Genomic DNA, 19524 nt, shown 5'->3' on the forward strand with positions numbered 1-19524 from the left:
CACCACCATCATCACCACCACCACCACCACCACCATCACCACCACCATCACCACCATCACCACCATCACCACCATCACCACCACCATCACCACCATCACCGTCACCACCGTCATCACCACCACCACCACCACCACCATCACCACCACCACCACCATCACCACCATCACCACCCCATCACCACCATCACCACCATCATCACCACACCACCACCACCATCACCACCATCACCACCATCACCACCATCACCGTCACCACCATCACCGTCACCACCGTCATCACCGTCACCACCGTCACCACCACCACCATCACCATCACCACCACCACCACCATCACCACCACCACCATCATCACCACCACCATCACCACCACCACCATCACCACCACCACCACCACCACCACACCACCATCACCACCATCACCACCATCACACCACCACTACCACCACCACCATCACCATCACCACCACAATCACCACCACCATCACTACCACCACCATCACCACCACCACCACCATCACCACCATCACCACCACCACCCATCACCACCATCACCACCACCACCATCACCACCATCACCACCATCACCACCATCACCACCACCATCACACCATCACCGTCACCACCGTCATCACCACCACCACCACCACCACCATCACCACCACCACCACCATCACCACCATCACCACCATCACCACCACCATCACCACCATCACCACCATCATCACCACCACCACCACCACCATCACCACCATCACCACCATCACCACCATCACCGTCACCACCATCACCGTCACCACCGTCATCACCGTCACCACCGTCACCACCACCACCATCACCATCACCACCACCATCACCACCACCACCACCACCATCATCACCACCACCATCACCACCACCACCATCACCACCACCACCACCACCACCACCATCACCACCTATCACCACCATCACACCACCCACTACCACCACCACCATCACCATCACCACCACAATCACCACCACCATCACTACCACCACCATCACCACCACCACCACCATCACCACCATCACCACCACCACCATCACCACCACCACCACCATCACCACCATCACCACCACCACCACCATCACCACCACCATCACCACCACCATCACCACCACCATCACCACCACCATCACCACCACCACCATCACCACCACCACCACCACCATCACCACCATCACCACCATCACCACCCATCTCTACCCATCTCTACCCATCACCATCACCACCCACCACCACCACCATCACCACCATCACCACCATCACCACCCATCTCCACCCATCACCACCCATCTCTACCCATCACCACCACCATCACCACCATCACCACCACCACCACCACCATCACCACCACCATCACCATCACCACCCACCCACCACCACCATCTCCACCCATCTCCACCATCACCACCATCACCACCCATCACCACCCAGCTCCACCCATCTCTACCCATCACCACCCATCTCTACCCATCACCACCACCACCACCACCACCACCATCACCACCACCATCACCACCACCATCACCACTACCACCACCACCACCATCACCACCACCATCACCACTACCACCACCACCACCATCACCACCATCACCACCATCACCACCCATCTCCACCCATCTCCACCCATCTCTACCCATCACCATCACCACCCACCACCACCACCACCATCTCCACCCATCTCTACCCATCACCACCCATCTCTACCCATCACCACCACCATCACCACCATCACCACCATCACCACCACCACCATCACCATCACCACCCACCCACCACCACCATCTCCACCCATCTCCACCATCACCACCATCACCACCCATCACCACCCATCACCAGCCAGCTCCACCCATCTCTACCCATCACCACCCATCTCTACCCATCACCACCACCACCACCACCATCACCACCACCATCACCACCCACCACCACCATCTCCACCCATCACCACCATCACCACCATCTCCACCATCACCACCACCATCACCACCATCACCACCACCACCATCACCACCACCATCACCACCATCACCACCACCACCATCACCACCCATCACCACCACCATCACCACCACCACCACCACCCGGTGCGTGCACCTCACCCTTGGCGGGCTCCAGGCGTCTCCCTTGGCGAGCACCATGAGAGTGACGTTGTCGTCCAGCGAGTCGAAAAACTCCTCCGTGTCCACCACCGTACCGTCCTCATCCAGCACCACGCTCACCGCACCCCGGCTCACCGCGCTCACCGCACTCACCACACCGGCGCTCTTCACCGCGCCCTTCACCGCGCTCTTCACCGCGCCCGACGCCGGGAGCGGTAGCACGTCCAGTGACTGTAGCAGTAGCAGCGGCAGAAGCATCGTCAGCGATTGTAGCAGTAGTAGTAGTGTCAGTAGTAGTAGTAGTGTCAGTAGTAGTAGTAGTGTCAGTAGTAGTAGTGTCAGTAGTAGTAGTGTCAGTAGTAGTAGTGTCAGTAGTAGTAGTAGTGTCAGTAGTAGTAGTAGTGTCAGTAGTAGTAGTGTCAGTAGTAGTAGTGTCAGTAGTAGTAGTGTCAGTAGTAGTAGTAGTAGTGTCAGTAGTAGTAGTAGTGTCAGTAGTAGTAGTAGTAGTGTCAGTAGTAGTAGTAGTGTCAGTAGTAGTAGTAGTGTCAGTAGTAGTAGTAGTGTCAGTAGTAGTAGTAGTGTTAGTAGTAGTAGTAGTGTTAGTAGTAGTAGTAGTGTCAGTAGTAGTAGTGTCAGTAGTAGTAGTAGTGTCAGTAGTAGTAGTGTCAGTAGTAGTAGTAGTGTTAGTAGTAGTAGTGTCAGTAGTAGTAGTAGTAGTGTTAGTAGTAGTAGTGTTAGTAGTAGTAGTAGTGTTAGTAGTAGTAGTAGTAGTGTTAGTAGTAGTAGTAGTGTCAGTAGTAGTAGTAGTAGTGTCAGTAGTAGTAGTAGTAGTGTTAGTAGTAGTAGTAGTGTCAGTAGTAGTAGTAGTAGTGTCAGTAGTAGTAGTAGTAGTGTCAGTAGTAGTAGTAGTGTCAGTAGTAGTAGTAGTAGTGTCAGTAGTAGTAGTAGTAGTGTTAGTAGTAGTAGTAGTGTTAGTAGTAGTAGTAGTAGTGTCAGTAGTAGTAGTAGTAGTGTTAGTAGTAGTAGTGTCAGTAGTAGTAGTAGTAGTGTTAGTAGTAGTAGTAGTGTCAGTAGTAGTAGTAGTAGTGTCAGTAGTAGTAGTAGTAGTGTTAGTAGTAGTAGTGTCAGTAGTAGTAGTAGTAGTGTCAGTAGTAGTAGTAGTGTCAGTAGTAGTAGTAGTGTTAGTAGTAGTAGTAGTGTTAGTAGTAGTAGTAGTAGTGTCAGTAGTAGTAGTAGTGTCAGTAGTAGTAGTAGTGTTAGTAGTAGTAGTAGTAGTGTCAGTAGTAGTAGTAGTAGTGTCAGTAGTAGTAGTAGTGTCAGTAGTAGTAGTAGTGTCAGTAGTAGTAGTAGTAGTGTCAGTAGTAGTAGTAGTAGTGTCAGTAGTAGTAGTAGTAGTGTCAGTAGTAGTAGTAGTGTCAGTAGTAGTAGTAGTGTCAGTAGTAGTAGTAGTGTTAGTAGTAGTAGTAGTGTCAGTAGTAGTAGTAGTAGTGTCAGTAGTAGTAGTAGTGTTAGTAGTAGTAGTAGTGTCAGTAGTAGTAGTAGTGTCAGTAGTAGTAGTAGTAGTGTCAGTAGTAGTAGTAGTGTCAGTAGTAGTAGTAGTAGTGTCAGTAGTAGTAGTAGTGTTAGTAGTAGTAGTGTCAGTAGTAGTAGTAGTGTCAGTAGTAGTAGTAGTAGTGTCAGTAATAGTAGTGTCAGTAGTAGTAGTAGTAGTGTCAGTAGTAGTAGTGTCAGTAGTAGTAGTAGTGTCAGTAGTAGTAGTAGTGTCAGTAGTAGTAGTAGTAGTGTCAGTAGTAGTAGTAGTGTTAGTAGTAGTAGTAGTGTCAGTAGTAGTAGTAGTGTCAGTAGTAGTAGTAGTGTCAGTAGTAGTAGTAGTAGTGTCAGTAGTAGTAGCAGCAGCAGCGGCAGCAGCAGAAGCGTCATCAGCGGTAGTGTCAGTAGCAGAGGTGGGACAAAGTCATTGTTATGCAAGTCCAAGTCGAGTCGCAAGTCATCAAATTCATGACTCGAGTCTGACTCGAGTCCAAGTCACATGACTCGAGTCCACATCTCATAGGTGGGACAAAGTCATTGTTATGCAAGTCCAAGTCGAGTCGCAAGTCATCAAATTCATGACTCGAGTCTGACTCGAGTCCAAGTCACATGACTCGAGTCCACATCTCATAGGTGGGACAAAGTCATTGTTATGCAAGTCCAAGTCGAGTCGCAAGTCATCAAATTCATGACTCGAGTCTGACTCGAGTCCAAGTCACATGACTCGAGTCCACACCTCTGGTCAGTAGTGTAGAGCCGTTGTAGACGGCCGGATTTAGACTTGCCGCGGATGGCAAACAAACACAATGGGCGTGGCTACATCGGGACGCGAAGAAGGTGTTGTATATTATTAGGTTTTTTTCGGTAAAGTCACGTAGGTAAAACATCAAAATTAATGAAAATAAAATAAAATATTTTATTTTCATTAATTTTGATGAAAATAAAATAAAATATGATTCCTTGCAGTCACGAAAGCTTCAAATCTAGAAGAAGGTGTTTACTGCGACGTCCGCGTTGTTATCCTGGGGGGCTATTGCGGAGCTGGGATCCCACACAGCCCCACCCCTCAAGGGGGGGGATGGCTATTTAAGGCGGCGAGCCGGACGGCTCGGGGTCTAGTGCTAAGCTGTAACCAGTGAAGAGAGAAGACTCGCTAGACAGGCCCTGGAACTCCCTGGGATCGCTGCCCTTTTCAGGGCCGACCAGACGAGCCAGCGGCGTGGCCCCAAGAGCCCAGGACCGACGCTCTTCTAAGAGCCGGACTGGGTATTCGGGGTGCCGTAACCTCGCTGTGAGCTAGCTGTGAGTCAGGCTGTAGTGTTCCGTAGCGTAGACGGGTGAAGGGGCCGATACCCCTTCGAGTAGTGTAAGTTGCCTGTTGCTCGCTGGTGTTAATAAACAAGCGTGTGCCTCCAACTACGTTGTGAAGTCTCCGGGAACCTTACTACATTCTGGTGTCAGAAGTGGTTCTACAAGGATGGAGACACGACGGACAGTTCGTACCAGAGAGACGGGGGCGGAGGAAACCACGGCCGACTTTGAGCCAGAAATGGCTGAGGGCCGACTCGAGCAGCAGGAGGCAAGTCCACCCACACCGCAACGTCAAGACGAGTGGGGACCGTCGTCTGAAGGACTGCGGCTGGCCCACTCTCGACTGGCAGAATTGCTCTACGCTGCAGCCGCCACACTGGAACAGATTACCCGACTGGGGGCGGGAGGAGCTGCACGGAGCGGTGGCGGCCAACATATGATGCCGTTTCCCGCCATTTCCAAGGACGCTGAGTTTGGAGTTCCCGCCATAAGTACAGTGCAGGCTGACGGCGAGGCGGGGCTACGTCACGTGGCCGAAACTCACCAACCACAAGCCACGTCGGCAGCGGCGGACAATGAAACGTCACCTCACCTTGTTGAGTAGCTCGTGGAGGCTGGCAGCCATGACCCCCTTGCGGTTGGCACGGCTCGAGCAGCAGACGCGGAACGGTCGCGGTGGTGCCGCCGTGCCGTGCCACACCCGGCGGGTCAACTCCACCCCGGCCGCCGACACCGACCTAACCACCACCACCACCAGAACACCACCACCACAACAACCATCACACCACCACCACCACAACACCACCACCACCAACGTAACAACCATCACACCACCACCACAACAACAACCATCACACCACCACACCACCACCAACGCATGTGGTGAGATTGATCCACCCTGGCCACTAATACCGACCTAACCACCACCACCACAACAACAATCACACCACAACACCACCACAACACCACCACCACAACAACCATCACATCACCACCACCACAACACCACCACAACAACAACCATCACACCACCACCATAACACCACCACCACCACCAACGCAACAACCATCACACCACCACCACAACAACCATCACACCACCACCACAACAACAACCATCACACCACCACACCACCACCAACGCACGTGGTGAGATTGATCCACCCAGGCCACTAATACCGACCTAACCACCACCACCACCACAACAACCATCACACCACAACACCACCACAACACCACCACCACAACAACCATCACATCACCACCACCACCACCACAACACCACCACCACAACAACAACCATCACACCACCACCACCATAACACCACCACCACCAACGCAACAACCATCACACCACCACCACAACAACCATCACACCACCACCACCACAACACCACCACCACAACAACCATCACACCACCATCACCACAACAACCATCACACCACCACACCACAACACCACCACCACCACCACAACCACAACACCACCACCACCACCACCACAACACCACCACCACAACAACAACCATCACACCACCACCACAACACCACCACCACAACAACCATCACCACAACAACAACAACAACCATCACACCACCACCACCACAACCACCACCACCACCAGAACACCACCACCACCACAACCATTACACCACCACCACAACCATCACACCACTACCACAACAACCATCACAACAACCATCACACCACCACCACAACACCACACCACCACAACACCACCACCAACGCACGTGGTGAGATTGATCCACCCCGCTCGCCGACACCGAACTAACCACGACCACCACAACCACAACACCACCACCACCACACCAGCACCACCACAACACCACACCACCACCACCACAACACCAGCACCACCACAACACCACACCACCACCACACCACCACACCACCACCACAACCACCACCACCACACCACCACCACAACCACCACCACAACACCACCACCACCACCACACCACCACCACCACACCACCACCACGACCACACCACCACCACCACACCACCACAACAACACAACAACACCATCACACCACCACCATCACACCACCACAACCACCACAACCACAACACCACCACCACGCCACCACCACCACAATTGGTGACACTGATCCACCCTCGCCACCAATACCGACCTCACCACGACCATGCCGATCATTCGTCCTGTCTGACCACCACAGCATTTGCCACAATAGCATTGAATCCGGTACACGCCTTTCTGTTGATAGCTTCGCTAATTACTTTATGGGCTGCCAAAGATTTACAAACCTGATGTTCCAATGCGTAACAAAACAAATACAGCCCCACATCGGAAGGAAATCTTTGTTTTAGATTTGAAGCTTTCGTGACTGCAAGGATTCATATTCTTAGGTTGTTTTACTGGTAGGAACGAAGTGAACCAGCCTACAATAGATTATATCGTCCGTCCGTCCGTGTAGCAACATCGTCCCCTACTGCAAACACTTGGCAGGACCCTACAAAAACCTTTAGACTCAGTGGCTTTCCTGGCTAAACAAGTGTAATATTCCCTTATAATTCCCTGACATAGTTTTTAATTAAAACATTTAAATTAAAAATTAACTCACAGCGGCCTAAAGCCTACAGCTAGGTCTAAAGCCTACAGCTAGGCCTCAAACTCTCCCTTCGTATCGTACCCCCGCGTGTGTGAAAGGGAGTTAATGTTTAACAATGTTACATTCCCCGATGTTTTTTTTCAATAGAAATATTTACATTTAAAGCTTTTACATTAATAATTAAAACATTTAAATAAAAAATTAACTCACAGCGGCCTAAAGCCTACAGCTAGGCCTAAAGCCTACAGATAGGCCTCAAACTCTCCCTTCGTATCGTACCCCCGCGTGTGTGAAAGGGAGTTAATGTTTAACAATGTTACATTCCCTGATGTTTTTAAATAGAAATATTTACATTTAAAGCTTTTACATTAATAATTATAACATTTAAATTAAAAATTAACTCACAGCGGCCTAACGCCTACAGCTAGGCCTAAAGCCTACAGCTAGGCCTCAAACTCTCCCTTCGTATCGTACCCCCGCGTGTGTGAAAGGGAGTTAATGTTTAACAATGTTACATTCCCTGATGTTTTTAAATAGAAATATTTACATTTAAAGCTTTTACATTAATAATTAAAACATTTAAATTAAAAATTTACTCACAGCGGCCTAAAGCCTACAGCTAGGCCTAAAGCCTAGAACTAGGCCTCAAACTCTTCCTTCGTATCGTCCGATTAGGTGTAGCAGCATCGCCCCCTACTGCAAACACTTGGCAGGACCCTACAAAAACCTTTACACTCAGTGAGGCTTTCTTGGCTAAACAAGTGTCATAATACATTATGCTTATATTCATTGGTTATTCGTTCCTACCAGCCCACCCCGCAGGGACCTGTTCGGTTAAGTCACGTAGGTAAAAAAATTTAATTAATAAAAGTTAAATAAAAATCACGACGTTTCGGAGGCAACACAAGCTTCCGTCTTCAGGTGGAACCGTCACAGCCACGACAGCTGTATCAAGTGAATGAGAGATTGCAAGGAAACAGTCCTTGTATATATGATGACGACGATGATACAACACTCGTAGTTGTAGATTTGAAGCTTTCGTGACTGCAAGGATTCATATTCTTATGGTTTTTCGGTAAAGTCACGTAGATGAAAAATTAATAAAAATAAAATAAAAATCACGACGTTTCGGAGGCAACACAAGCTTCCGTCTTCAGGTGGAACCGTCACAGCCACGACAGCTGTATCAAGTAAATGAGAAATTTCAAGAAAACAGTCCTTGTATATATACTGGTTGAGGGTGGGAGGAGCCGAGGTAGGCCCTGGATATTAGTTTTGTGAGGTTCTGTGTGGCTTTTACTTTAATTAATTTAATTTTTTTACCTACGTGACTTTACCGAAAAAAACTAAGAAAATGAGATCATTGCTCATCCGAGACTGAGAAGATCTGCTCAAGAAAATTGAGGATCCATATTGGAGGTTTTTGGCTTTAGAAAATATAAACGTGTCGTTAAAACCCGCCAACACACGACAAATAGCGTAAATACTTACTAGTTGATAAATGTTTTTGTACCCTTCTATCTGGCAACAAAACTGACACCTTTTTTACAAGGAGTCATGTTTGCATTGACCCCAAAACCTGCAGCCATAATTCAAACAAAAACACACAACTCTGATAATGTATACACTGTCCTTGAAGTTGATTGGTCCACACCAGAGACAGCTTTCCTTAGAGCCTAGTCTCACATGGTGTTGGACCAGATGACGCCAAAAGGCGCACAACTCAAAGACAATGCACCATCAGAGTATGAGAGCTCGGGGCAAGCATTTACACCATTGGAACCTCATTTGCCAGTAGCAAAATATGATAATAGTTGTTTTACCCTTCTATCTGGCAACAAAACTGACACCTTTTTAACAAGGAGTCATGTTTGCATAGACCACAATACCTGCAGCCATAATGCAAACACAACACACAACTCTGTGGGTCTCTGTGTGATGAGTCCACGGGTCTCTATGCGAGTCTGTGGGTCGCTGTGTGATGAGTCTGTGGGTCTCTGTGTGATGAGTCTGTGGGTCTCTGTGTGATGAGTCTGTGGGTCTCTGTGTGATGAGTCTATAGGTCTATGTGTGATGAGTCTATTGGTCTCTGTGTGATGAGTCTATGGGTCTCTGTGTGATGAGTCTGTGGGTCTCTGTGTGATGAGTCTGTGGGTCTCTGTGTGATGAGTCTATAGGTCTATGTGTGATGAGTCTATTGGTCTCTGTGTGATGAGTTTATGGGTCTCTGTGTGATGAGTCTGTGGGTCTCTGTGTGATGAGTCTGTGGGTCTCTGTGTGATGAGTCTATAGGTCTATGTGTGATGAGTCTATTGGTCTCTGTGTGATGAGTCTATGGGTCTCTGTGTGATGAGTCTATTGGTCTCTGTGTGATGAGTCTATGGGTCTCTGTGTGATGAGTCTATAGGTCTCTGTGTGATGAGTCTATTGGTCTCTGTGTGATGAGTTTATGGGTCTCTGTGTGATGAGTCAATGGGTATTTGTATGATGAGTCAATGGGTATTTTTATGATGAGTCTATGGGTCTCTGTGTGATGAGTCTATGGGTCTCTGTGTGATGAGTCTATGGGTCTCTGTGTGGTGAGTCTATGGGTCTCTGTGTGATGAGTCTGTGGGTCTCTGTGTGATGAGTCTATGGGTCTCTGTGTGGTGAGTCTGTGGGTCTCTGTGTAATGAGTCTATGGGTCTTTGTGTGATGAGTCTACGGGTCTCTGTGTGAGTCTGTGGGTCTCTGTGTGAGTCTATGGGTTTCTGTGTGAGTCCATGGGTCTCTGTGTGAGTCTATGGGTCTATGTGCGAGTCTGTGGGTCTCTGTGTGATGAGTCTGTGGGTCTCTGTGTGATGAGTCTGTGGGTCTCTGTGTGATGAGTCTGTGGGTGTCTATGTAAGTCGATGGGTCTCTCTGCATGTCTGTGGACTGGATCACCACCATCATAAGCATGGCTGGTAGCAATACCACCATCATCATCATCAGCAGCAGCATCAGCACCATCATCATTATCATCAACACCACAATCATCAGCAGCAGCAGCATCATCATCAGCAGCACCATCATCATCAGCAGCACCATCATCAGCAGCATCATCATCAGCAGCACCATCATCAGCAGCATCATCATCAGCAGCATCATCATCAGCATCATCATCAGCAGCATCATCATCAGCAGCATCAGCATCATCATCATCAGCAGCATCATCATCAGCAGCATCATCATCAGCATCATCATCAGCAGCATCAGCATCATCATCATCAGCAGCATCATCATCAGCATCATCATCAGCATCATCATCAGCAGCATCATCATCAGCATCATCATCATCAGCATCATCATCAGCATCAGCATCATCATCACCATCATCATCAGCATCATCATCAGCATCAGCATCATCATCACCATCATCATCAGCATCATCATCATCATCATCAGCACCATCATCATCAGCACCATCATCATCAGCATCATCATCATCAGCACCACAATCATCATCATCAGCATCATCATCAGCAGCATCATCATCATCAGCATCATCAGCATCATCATCATCAGCATCATCATCACCATCATCATCATCACCATCATCATCAGCAGCACCATCATCAGCAGCACTATCAGCAGCCGTCCTCGCTCTGGACTCTGCTCAGTGTGCCTTCAAAACCACCACGTGGCCACAACCGCGATGAACAGCTGATGGACCCCTTCACCAAACGCCACCACGCCCACCACCACCCCCCTAATTGAGCAATTCCATAGCGTCAGTGACGCAACCAAGGTCAGTAATCAACAAAGACAAAGGTCCCCCGTGTAGCCTGCAAAGGACTGCCGGGGCAAGTGCTGTTAGCGAGTAGCAGCAGTGGGTGGGATGGGCGATGTTTACTACACAACAACGCAACATGGTAACTCGGTTTTAATGAAATAGAAACACAAATCTAGTATACTTAGAAATGGAATGTAATACAACAGAGAATCGGATAACATAACAGTCAACACCCTACCTATACACCACTACACTACACTATACACTACTACACTACACACTACAATATACTACTACACTACACTATGCACTACTACACTACACTATACACTACACTATACACTACTACACTACACTATACACTACTACACTATGCACTACTACACTACACTATACACTACACTATACACTACTACACTACACTATACACTACTACACTACACTACACACTACTACACTACACTATACACTACTACACTACACTATACACTACTACACTACACTATGCACTACTACACTACACTATACACTACTACACTACACTATACACTACTACACTACACTATACACTACTACACTACACTATACACTACTACACTACACTATACACTACTACACTACACTATACACTACACTATACACTACTACACTACACTATACACTACACACTACTACTCTACACTATACTCTACACTATACACTACTACACTACACACTACAATACACTACTACACTACACTATACACTACTATACTACACACTACAATACACTACTATACTACACTATACACTACTATACTACACACTACAATACACTACTACACTACACTATACACTACTACACTACACTATACACTACACACTACTACTCTACACTATACTCTACACTATACACTACACACTACAATACACTACTACACTACACTATACACTACTACACACTACTACAACAGAGAGTCGGATAACATAACAGTCAACACCCTACCTGGTTGATTACGTTCTTCCTGAGAATGCTACATTTGAGAGAGAGATCAAACACAGAACCAGAGGCATACAGACAGACATATAAGCAGACAGACATCACAGAGATACATAGAGAGAGACAAACATAGGCACACAGATACAACACAGAACCAGAGACATACAGACAGACATATAAGCAGACAGACATCACAGAGATACACAGAGAGAGACAAACATAGGCACACAGATACAACACAGAACCAGATGCATACAGACAGACATATAAGCAGACAGACATCACAGAGATACACAGAGAGAGACAAACATAGGCACACAGATACAACACAGAACCAGATGCATACAGACAGACATATAAGCAGACAGACATCACAGAGATACACAGAGAGACAAACATAGGCACACAGATACAACACAGAACCAGAGACATACAGACAGACATATAAGCAGACAGACATCACAGAGTTACATATTTCAACTGGTACAAATTCTGACGATGATAATGATATGCACTGTCCTTCAAGTTGATTGGTCCACACCCGAGACAGCTTTTACTTAGAGCCTAGTCTACATTGGTGTTGGACCAGGTCACGCAAGATTACGCCAAAAGGCATCATCAGAGTTGTTTCTTTTTGTTTGCATTTTGACTGCTTGTGTTGTGGTGATTGCAAACATGATGCCTTGTATAAAGATGTCAGTGTTTGTACCAGTTGAAAGGGTTAAAACCTAACACTAGATTTTGCCACTTGTAAAGGAGATGTCTCATAGTGTAAACACTGTGACGTTGTTGTTTTTTTTTATAGGAGAATCGGTTTTCCCCTTTTTTCTGGCAACAAAACAGCTGTGTAAAGATGTTAAAACAACAAAATTAAACCTTTTTTTTTTAACAAGGAATCACCTGGTGCATTAACCACAATACTTGTGGTCAGAATGCAAAACAAAAAACACACTGACAACACATTCCTGCGCAGGGAGCTGGTAGGAACGTTGGGTTGCTCGGTCAATGGCCTGCAGGGTCAACGGCGGCGTGGGTGTATTCCGCAAATATGCCCGACTGTGAGGGCGGGCACAAGCCGGCGTGAGTAGGTGAAACGTTGAGTTTTATAAGGGCACCACGGGGTGAGCAGCCCCTCCCCACCCAGCCCCACCCCTCCCACCCCCCACCCAGCCCCACCCAGCCCCTCCCCACCCAGCCCCTCCCCACCGTCCCCCACCCTCCCCTCCCCCACCGAGCCCCTCCCCACCCAGTCCCTCCCCACCGAGCCCCTCCCCACTCATCCCCACCCTCCCCACCCTCCCCTCCCCACCCTCCCCTCCCCACCCAGCCCCTCCCTCCCTACCCAGCCCCTCCCTCCCCACCCAGCCCCACCCAGCCCCACCCTCCCTACCCACCGAGCCCCACCCGCCCCACACAGCCCCTCCCCACCCTCCCCTCCCCTCCCCACCCAGCCCCACCCTCCCTACCCAGCCCCTCCCCACCCTCCCCTCTCCACCCAGCCCCACCCTCCCATTTTTGGAGGAACGACGGACGGACGGACACAATAATCCCTGTGGGCTGGTGTAACCAGGAGGTTTCCTACCAGTATGATGCATTGGCTTTGAAACCGATTGGTCCACACCAGAGACATCTTTATTTCGTCTCAAAAGGTGTTAAACCAGAGGACGCCAAAAGGCGTACACAGCTGAAAGACAATTCCACTGTGAGAGTAATGAAAACTCCATCATGGGACCTCCTTTGCAGCGTCAAAATATTTCGAGAACGTTTTGGTCTGAGCCATGTTTCTTCGTTGTAGTAGAGTTGGCCTGATAACTTTAATCTAAATTGTCTAACGGTAAAATTTCGATTGAAAGCTTTCTCGTGACTGCAGGGATTCATCTTCTTGGTTCTTTGGATACGTAGTCGCGTAGAAGGGAGATAATAAAATAATACAAATAAAACTTCATAAATAATACAATTTTCACGACGTTTCGGCCACAACGCAAGCAGCCGTCCTCAGGTGAAAACAGGTCTGTCGGAAAGACAGCGTCTGAATGAACACCACCAAGCTTGGCAGCGTATTTTGCGTTGTGGCCGAAACGTCGTGAGAATTCATCTTCTTGGTTCTTTCGGTAAAGTCACGTAGAAGGGAAATAATAAAATAAATGTTTTTTATAAATAATAAAATACAATTCTCACGACGTTTCGGTCACAACGCAAGCAGCCGTCCTCAGGTGAAGAACAGGTCTGTCGGAAAGACAGCGTCTGAATGAGCACCACCAAGCTTGGCAGCGTATTTTGCGTTGTGGCCGAAACGTCGTGAGAATTGTATTTTATGTTTTATTTTTATTATTTTATTATTTCCCTTCTACGTGATGACTTTACCGAAAGAACCAAGAAGATGTCTTACGGTTGTTATTGTTTGACTTGCATCCCACTGGGATTTTCGCACGCAGCGTTGGAATGCGGTGGCTTTCTCTACCTGGAAGACTTTGATGTTTTTTTCCCTGGATTTTTCTGTTGCGCGTAAGTCACTTTTAAGATGTTTCTTTTTCACGTTTTTTAAATCCTTTATATTAAGTTCGCTCGCTTGCTTGCTTGCACGCTTACGACCGTGCAAATCTTTCGGTCGTTTTTTAACCCACTTCCCGTGATCCAATCGAGCTGACATTTTCCACACAGACTCGTTGTGCGTGACAATTTATTTTCTTGAAAATAAATTTCCAAAATTTACACTTTTTAGGAAAAAAATATATATATATATTTAATTTCCAATTGCTTAATGGTGGCAGGCAATCATCTAACCCATAGGTGGCAGCCATCTCAAGCCAGAGGACGAGAGGACTCTAGCCGTCACGCATATAAAGGATTTATAGTGAAAAACTTTGTTTTTACGGGTTAATTTTTAGTTTGTTGCGATTGCACCCGAGTCAAGAGCTACATGGCTCACAGGGCTACACCAGAAGTCGCAACCGGGTACCCGATACCCGTACCCTACCCGATACCCGGCTACTCGTACCCGGCCGGGTACGAGTGCCCGTTTGCGACCCTGGTGTGGCCGGGTACGGGTAGGCCGTGAGTCACTGGTGAGTCACCGTTTGTCACTCATTTCCCAACGTCTTGTCTCTTCTCACAATTCAAGCTCCTAGAATCAACCCACCCGCGCCTCCAACATGGCTTCATCCCAGACGTCGCAATCGGGTACCCGATACCCGTACCCGGCCGGGTTCGGGTAGGGTACGGGTACGGCCGGGTACGGGTACCCGTTTGCGACCCTGGTGCGGCCGGGTACGGGTACGGGTAAGGAATCAAAACCCGTTTGCGACCTCTGGGCTACACCTAATAAATGAAAACGGAATGAACTTAACTGAACATCACGGCTCGATCATTTAGCGTGGAGGCAGTTAATGATTGACGGCTAAGTCCTGCCAGCAAGAGTGATTTCTCAACGCTGCCTTGACTCACAAACAGCGGGCTGTCATCTGTGTCAAGGGGCAATGGCACTCAATTCAAACTGTGGGTCTCTATGTAAGTCTATGGGTCTCTCTGTGGGTCTCTGTGTAAGTCTGTGGGTCTCTGTGTAAGCCTGTGGGTCTCTGTGTAAGTCTGTGGGTATCTCTGTGTAAGTCTGTGGGTCTCTCTGTGTGTCTGTGGGTCTCTGTGTGAGTCTGTGGGTCTCTGTGAATGTCTATGGGTCTCTGTGTAAGTATGTGGGTCTCTGTGTAAGTCTGTGGGTCTCTCTGTGTAAGTCTGTGGGTCTCTGTGTAAGTCTGTGGGTCTCTCTGTGTGTATGTGGGTCTCTGTGTGAGTCTGTGGGTCTCTCTGTGTGTCTGTGGGTCTCTGTGTAAGTCTGTGGGTCTCTGTGTAAGTCTGTGGGTCTCTCTGTGTAAGTCTGTGGGTCTCTGTGTAAGTCTGTGGGTCTCTCTGTGTAAGTCTGTGGGTCTCTCTGTGTGTCTGTGGGTCTCTGTGTAAGTCTGTGGGTCTCTGTGTATGTCTATGGGTCTCTATGTAAGTATGTGGGTCTCTGTGTGAGTCTGTGGGTCTCTGTGTATGTCTATGGGTCTCTCTGTGTGTCTGTGGGTCTCTGTGTGAGTCTGTGGGTCTCTCTGTGTGTCTGTGGGTCTCTGTGTAAGTATGTGGGTCTCTGTGTAAGTCTGTGGGTCTCTATGTAAGTCTGTGGGTCTCTCTGTGTGTCTGTGGGTCTCTGTGTGAGTCTGTGGGTCTCTCTGTGTGTCTGTGGGTCTCTGTGTAAGTATGTGGGTCTCTCTGTGTAAGTTTGTGGGTCTCTGTGTAAGTCTGTGGGTCTCTCTGTGTGTCTGTGGGTCTCTGTGTGAGTCTGTGGGTCTCTCTGTGTGTCTGTGGGTCTCTGTGTGAGTCTGTGGGTCTCTCTGTGTGTCTGTGGGTCTCTGTGTGAGTCTCTGGGTCTCTGTGTATGTCTGTGGGTCTCTGTGTAAGTATGTGGGTCTCTGTGTGAGTCTGTGGGTCTCTGTGTGAGTCTGTGGGTCTCTGTGTGAGTCTGTGGGTCTCTGTGTGAGTATGTGGGTCTCTGTGTATGTCTATGGGTCTCTATGTAAGTATGTGGGTCTCTGTGTAAGTCTGTGGGTCTCTGTGTAAGTCTGTGGGTCTCTGTGTAAGTTTGTGGGTCTCTGTGTAAGTTTGTGGGTCTCTGTGTGAGTCTGTGGGTCTCTCTGTGTGTCTGTGGGTCTCTGTGTAAGTCTGTGGGTCTCTGTGTATGTCTATGGGTCTCTATGTAAGTATGTGGGTCTCTGTGTGAGTCTGTGGGTCTCTGTGTATGTCTATGGGTCTCTATGTAAGTATGTGGGTCTCTCTGTGTGTCTGTGGGTCTCTGTGTAAGTCTGTGGGTCTCTGTGTAGGTCTGTGGGTTTCTGTGTATGTCTATGGGTCTCTATGTAAGTATCTGGGTATGTGTTAGTCTGTGGGTCTCTGTGTAAGTCTATAGGTCTCTGTGTAAGTCTGTGGGTCTCTGTGTATGTCTATGGGTCTCTATGTAAGTATGTGGGTCTCTGTGTAAGTCGGTGGGTCTCTGTGTGTCTGTGTGTCTCTCTGTGTGTCTCTGGGTCTCTGTGTGAGTCTATGGGTCTTTCTGTGTGTCTGTGGGTCTCTGTGTAAGTCTGTGGGTCTCTCTGTGGGTCTCTGAGTCTATGGGTCTCTGTGTGATGAGCAGAGGTGTGGACTCGAGTCATGTGACTTGGACTCGAGTCAGACTCGAGTCATGAATTTGATGACTTGCGACTCGACTTGGACTTGCATAACAATGACTTTGTCCCACCTATGAGATGTGGACTCGAGTCATGTGACTTGGACTCGAGTCAGACTCGAGTCATGAATTTGATGACTTGCGACTCGACTTGGACTTGCATAACAATGACTTTGTCCCACCTATGAGATGTGGACTCGAGTCATGTGACTTGGACTCGAGTCAGACTCGAGTCATGAATTTGATGACTTGCGACTCGACTTGGACTTGCATAACAATGACTTTGTCCCACCTCTGGTGATGAGTCTATGGGTCTCTGTGTGATGAGTCTATGGGTCTCTGGTATTGTAGTTAACCAAACCGCCAAACTTTAAACGCAATTCTTTGTTTTACCGTTTTCACGACGCTTCGAACACAAACACAAATCTACCGGCATCACGACGCCATACACACGAACCTACCGGCTTCACGACGCTTTAAACTCACCTGAGCAGTGCCTTGGGTGACAGCGAAGAGTCCATGGAGGTGGTGGTTGTGGTTGTTGTTGGTGGTGGTGGTTGTTGTTGTTGTTGGTGGTGGTCGAGAGAGAGACACAGAGAGAGAGGCCGCTCCGGGTACAAGTTGGGTTGGTGGGGGAGGGAAGGTGAGGGACGGTCCACCCACTAACAAACAACAACAAAACAACAACAATAACACAACAACAACAACAACACCAACATTAATCAAGGGTCTCGCGCTCTCGCTCCGCGTGTGCCGAGTTTTTGATGTTTTCTGCGCGCGAGTCGAACAGCTTGTACCTGGGAGAGGGGTCTGGGGGGAGGAGGAGTGAGGGTGGAGGGGGGTGGGGGGAGGGAGAGGGAGGAGGAGTGAGGGTGGGGGAGGGTGGAGGGGGGAGGGGGGTGGGGGGAGAGGGAGGAGGAGTGAGGGTGGAGGGGGGAGAGGGAGGAGGAGTGAGGGTGGAGGGGGGTGGGGGGAGAGGGAGGAGCAGTGAGGGTGGAGGGGGGAGAGGGAGGAGGAGTGAGGGTGGAGGGGGGTGGGGGGTGGAGGGAGGAGGGAGGGAGGAGTGAGGGTGGAGGGGGGTGGGGGGAGGGGTGGAGGGAGAGGGAGGAGGAGTGAGGGTGGAGGGGGGAGGGGGGAGAGGGAGGAGGAGTGAGGGTGGAGGGGGGTGGGGGGAGGGAGAGGGAGGAGGAGTGAGGGTGGGGGAGGGTGGAGGGTGGAGGGGGGGTGGGGGGAGAGGGAGGAGGATTGAGGGTGGAGGGGGGAGAGGGAGGAGGAGTGAGGGTGAGGGGGGTGGGGGGAGGAGGTGTAGTGGAGGGTGGAGGGGTGGAGGGAGAGGGAGGAGGAAGTGAGGGTGGAGGGGGGTGGGAGTGAGGGTGGGAGGGGGTGGGAGTGAGGTGGGTAGGTGGGTGGGGGCGGGTGGAGGGGGGTGGGGGCGGATGGAGGGAGGAGGGAGGGAGGAGTGAGGGTGGAGGGGGGTGGGAGGTGGGGGGGAGGTGGGGGAGGTTGGGGGGAGGAGTGAGGGTGGAGGGGGGTGGGAGGTGGGGGGAGGTGGGGGGAGGTGGGGGAGGAGTGAGGGTGGAGGGGGGTGGGAGGTGGGGGGGAGGTGGGGGGAGGTGGGGGGGAGGAGTGAGGGTGGAGGGGGGTGGGAGGTGGGGGGGAGGTGGGGGGAGGTGGGGGGAGGAGTGAGGGTGGAGGAGGGGTGGGAGGTGGGGGGGAGGTGGGGGAGGTGGGGGAGGAGTGAGGGTGGAGGGGGTGGGAGGTGGGGGAGGTGGGGGGAGGTGGGGGGGAGGAGTGAGGGTGGAGGGGTGGGAGGTGGGGGAGGTGGGGGGAGGTGGGGGGAGGAGGTGAGGGTGGAGGGGGGGTGGGAGGTGGGGGGAGGTGGGGGGAGGTGGGGGGAGGAGTGAGGGTGGAGGGGGGTGGGAGGTGGGGGGAGGTGGGGGGAGGTGGGGGGAGGAGTGAGGGTGGAGGGGGGTGGGAGGTGGGGGGAGGTGGGGGGAGGTGGGGGGAGGAGTGAGGGTGGAGGGGGGTGGG

The 19524-nt window shown here is 49.9% G+C and overlaps 1 protein-coding gene across 1 annotated transcript in view; it reads right to left on the bottom strand.

Moving 5' to 3' along the window:
* LOC144952840 (uncharacterized) overlaps window positions 1-18223 on the bottom strand; it is a 42072-nt gene extending 23849 nt beyond the window's left edge. The window contains exons 1-3 of the mRNA XM_078883309.1: window positions 17980-18223; window positions 5561-5705; window positions 2128-2358 (exon numbers count right to left, since the gene is read on the bottom strand). Of these exons, the coding sequence (XP_078739435.1) occupies window positions 2128-2358; window positions 5561-5705; window positions 17980-18014 (411 nt within the window). The 5' untranslated portion in view covers window positions 18015-18223. The remainder of the gene's footprint in view (window positions 1-2127; window positions 2359-5560; window positions 5706-17979) is intronic.
* Window positions 18224-19524: the final 1301 nt, after the last annotated feature.

Source organism: Lampetra fluviatilis, chromosome 70 (genome assembly GCF_964198595.1).
Source record: "Lampetra fluviatilis chromosome 70, kcLamFluv1.1, whole genome shotgun sequence".
Classification (NCBI taxonomy): Eukaryota; Metazoa; Chordata; class Hyperoartia; order Petromyzontiformes; family Petromyzontidae; genus Lampetra; species Lampetra fluviatilis.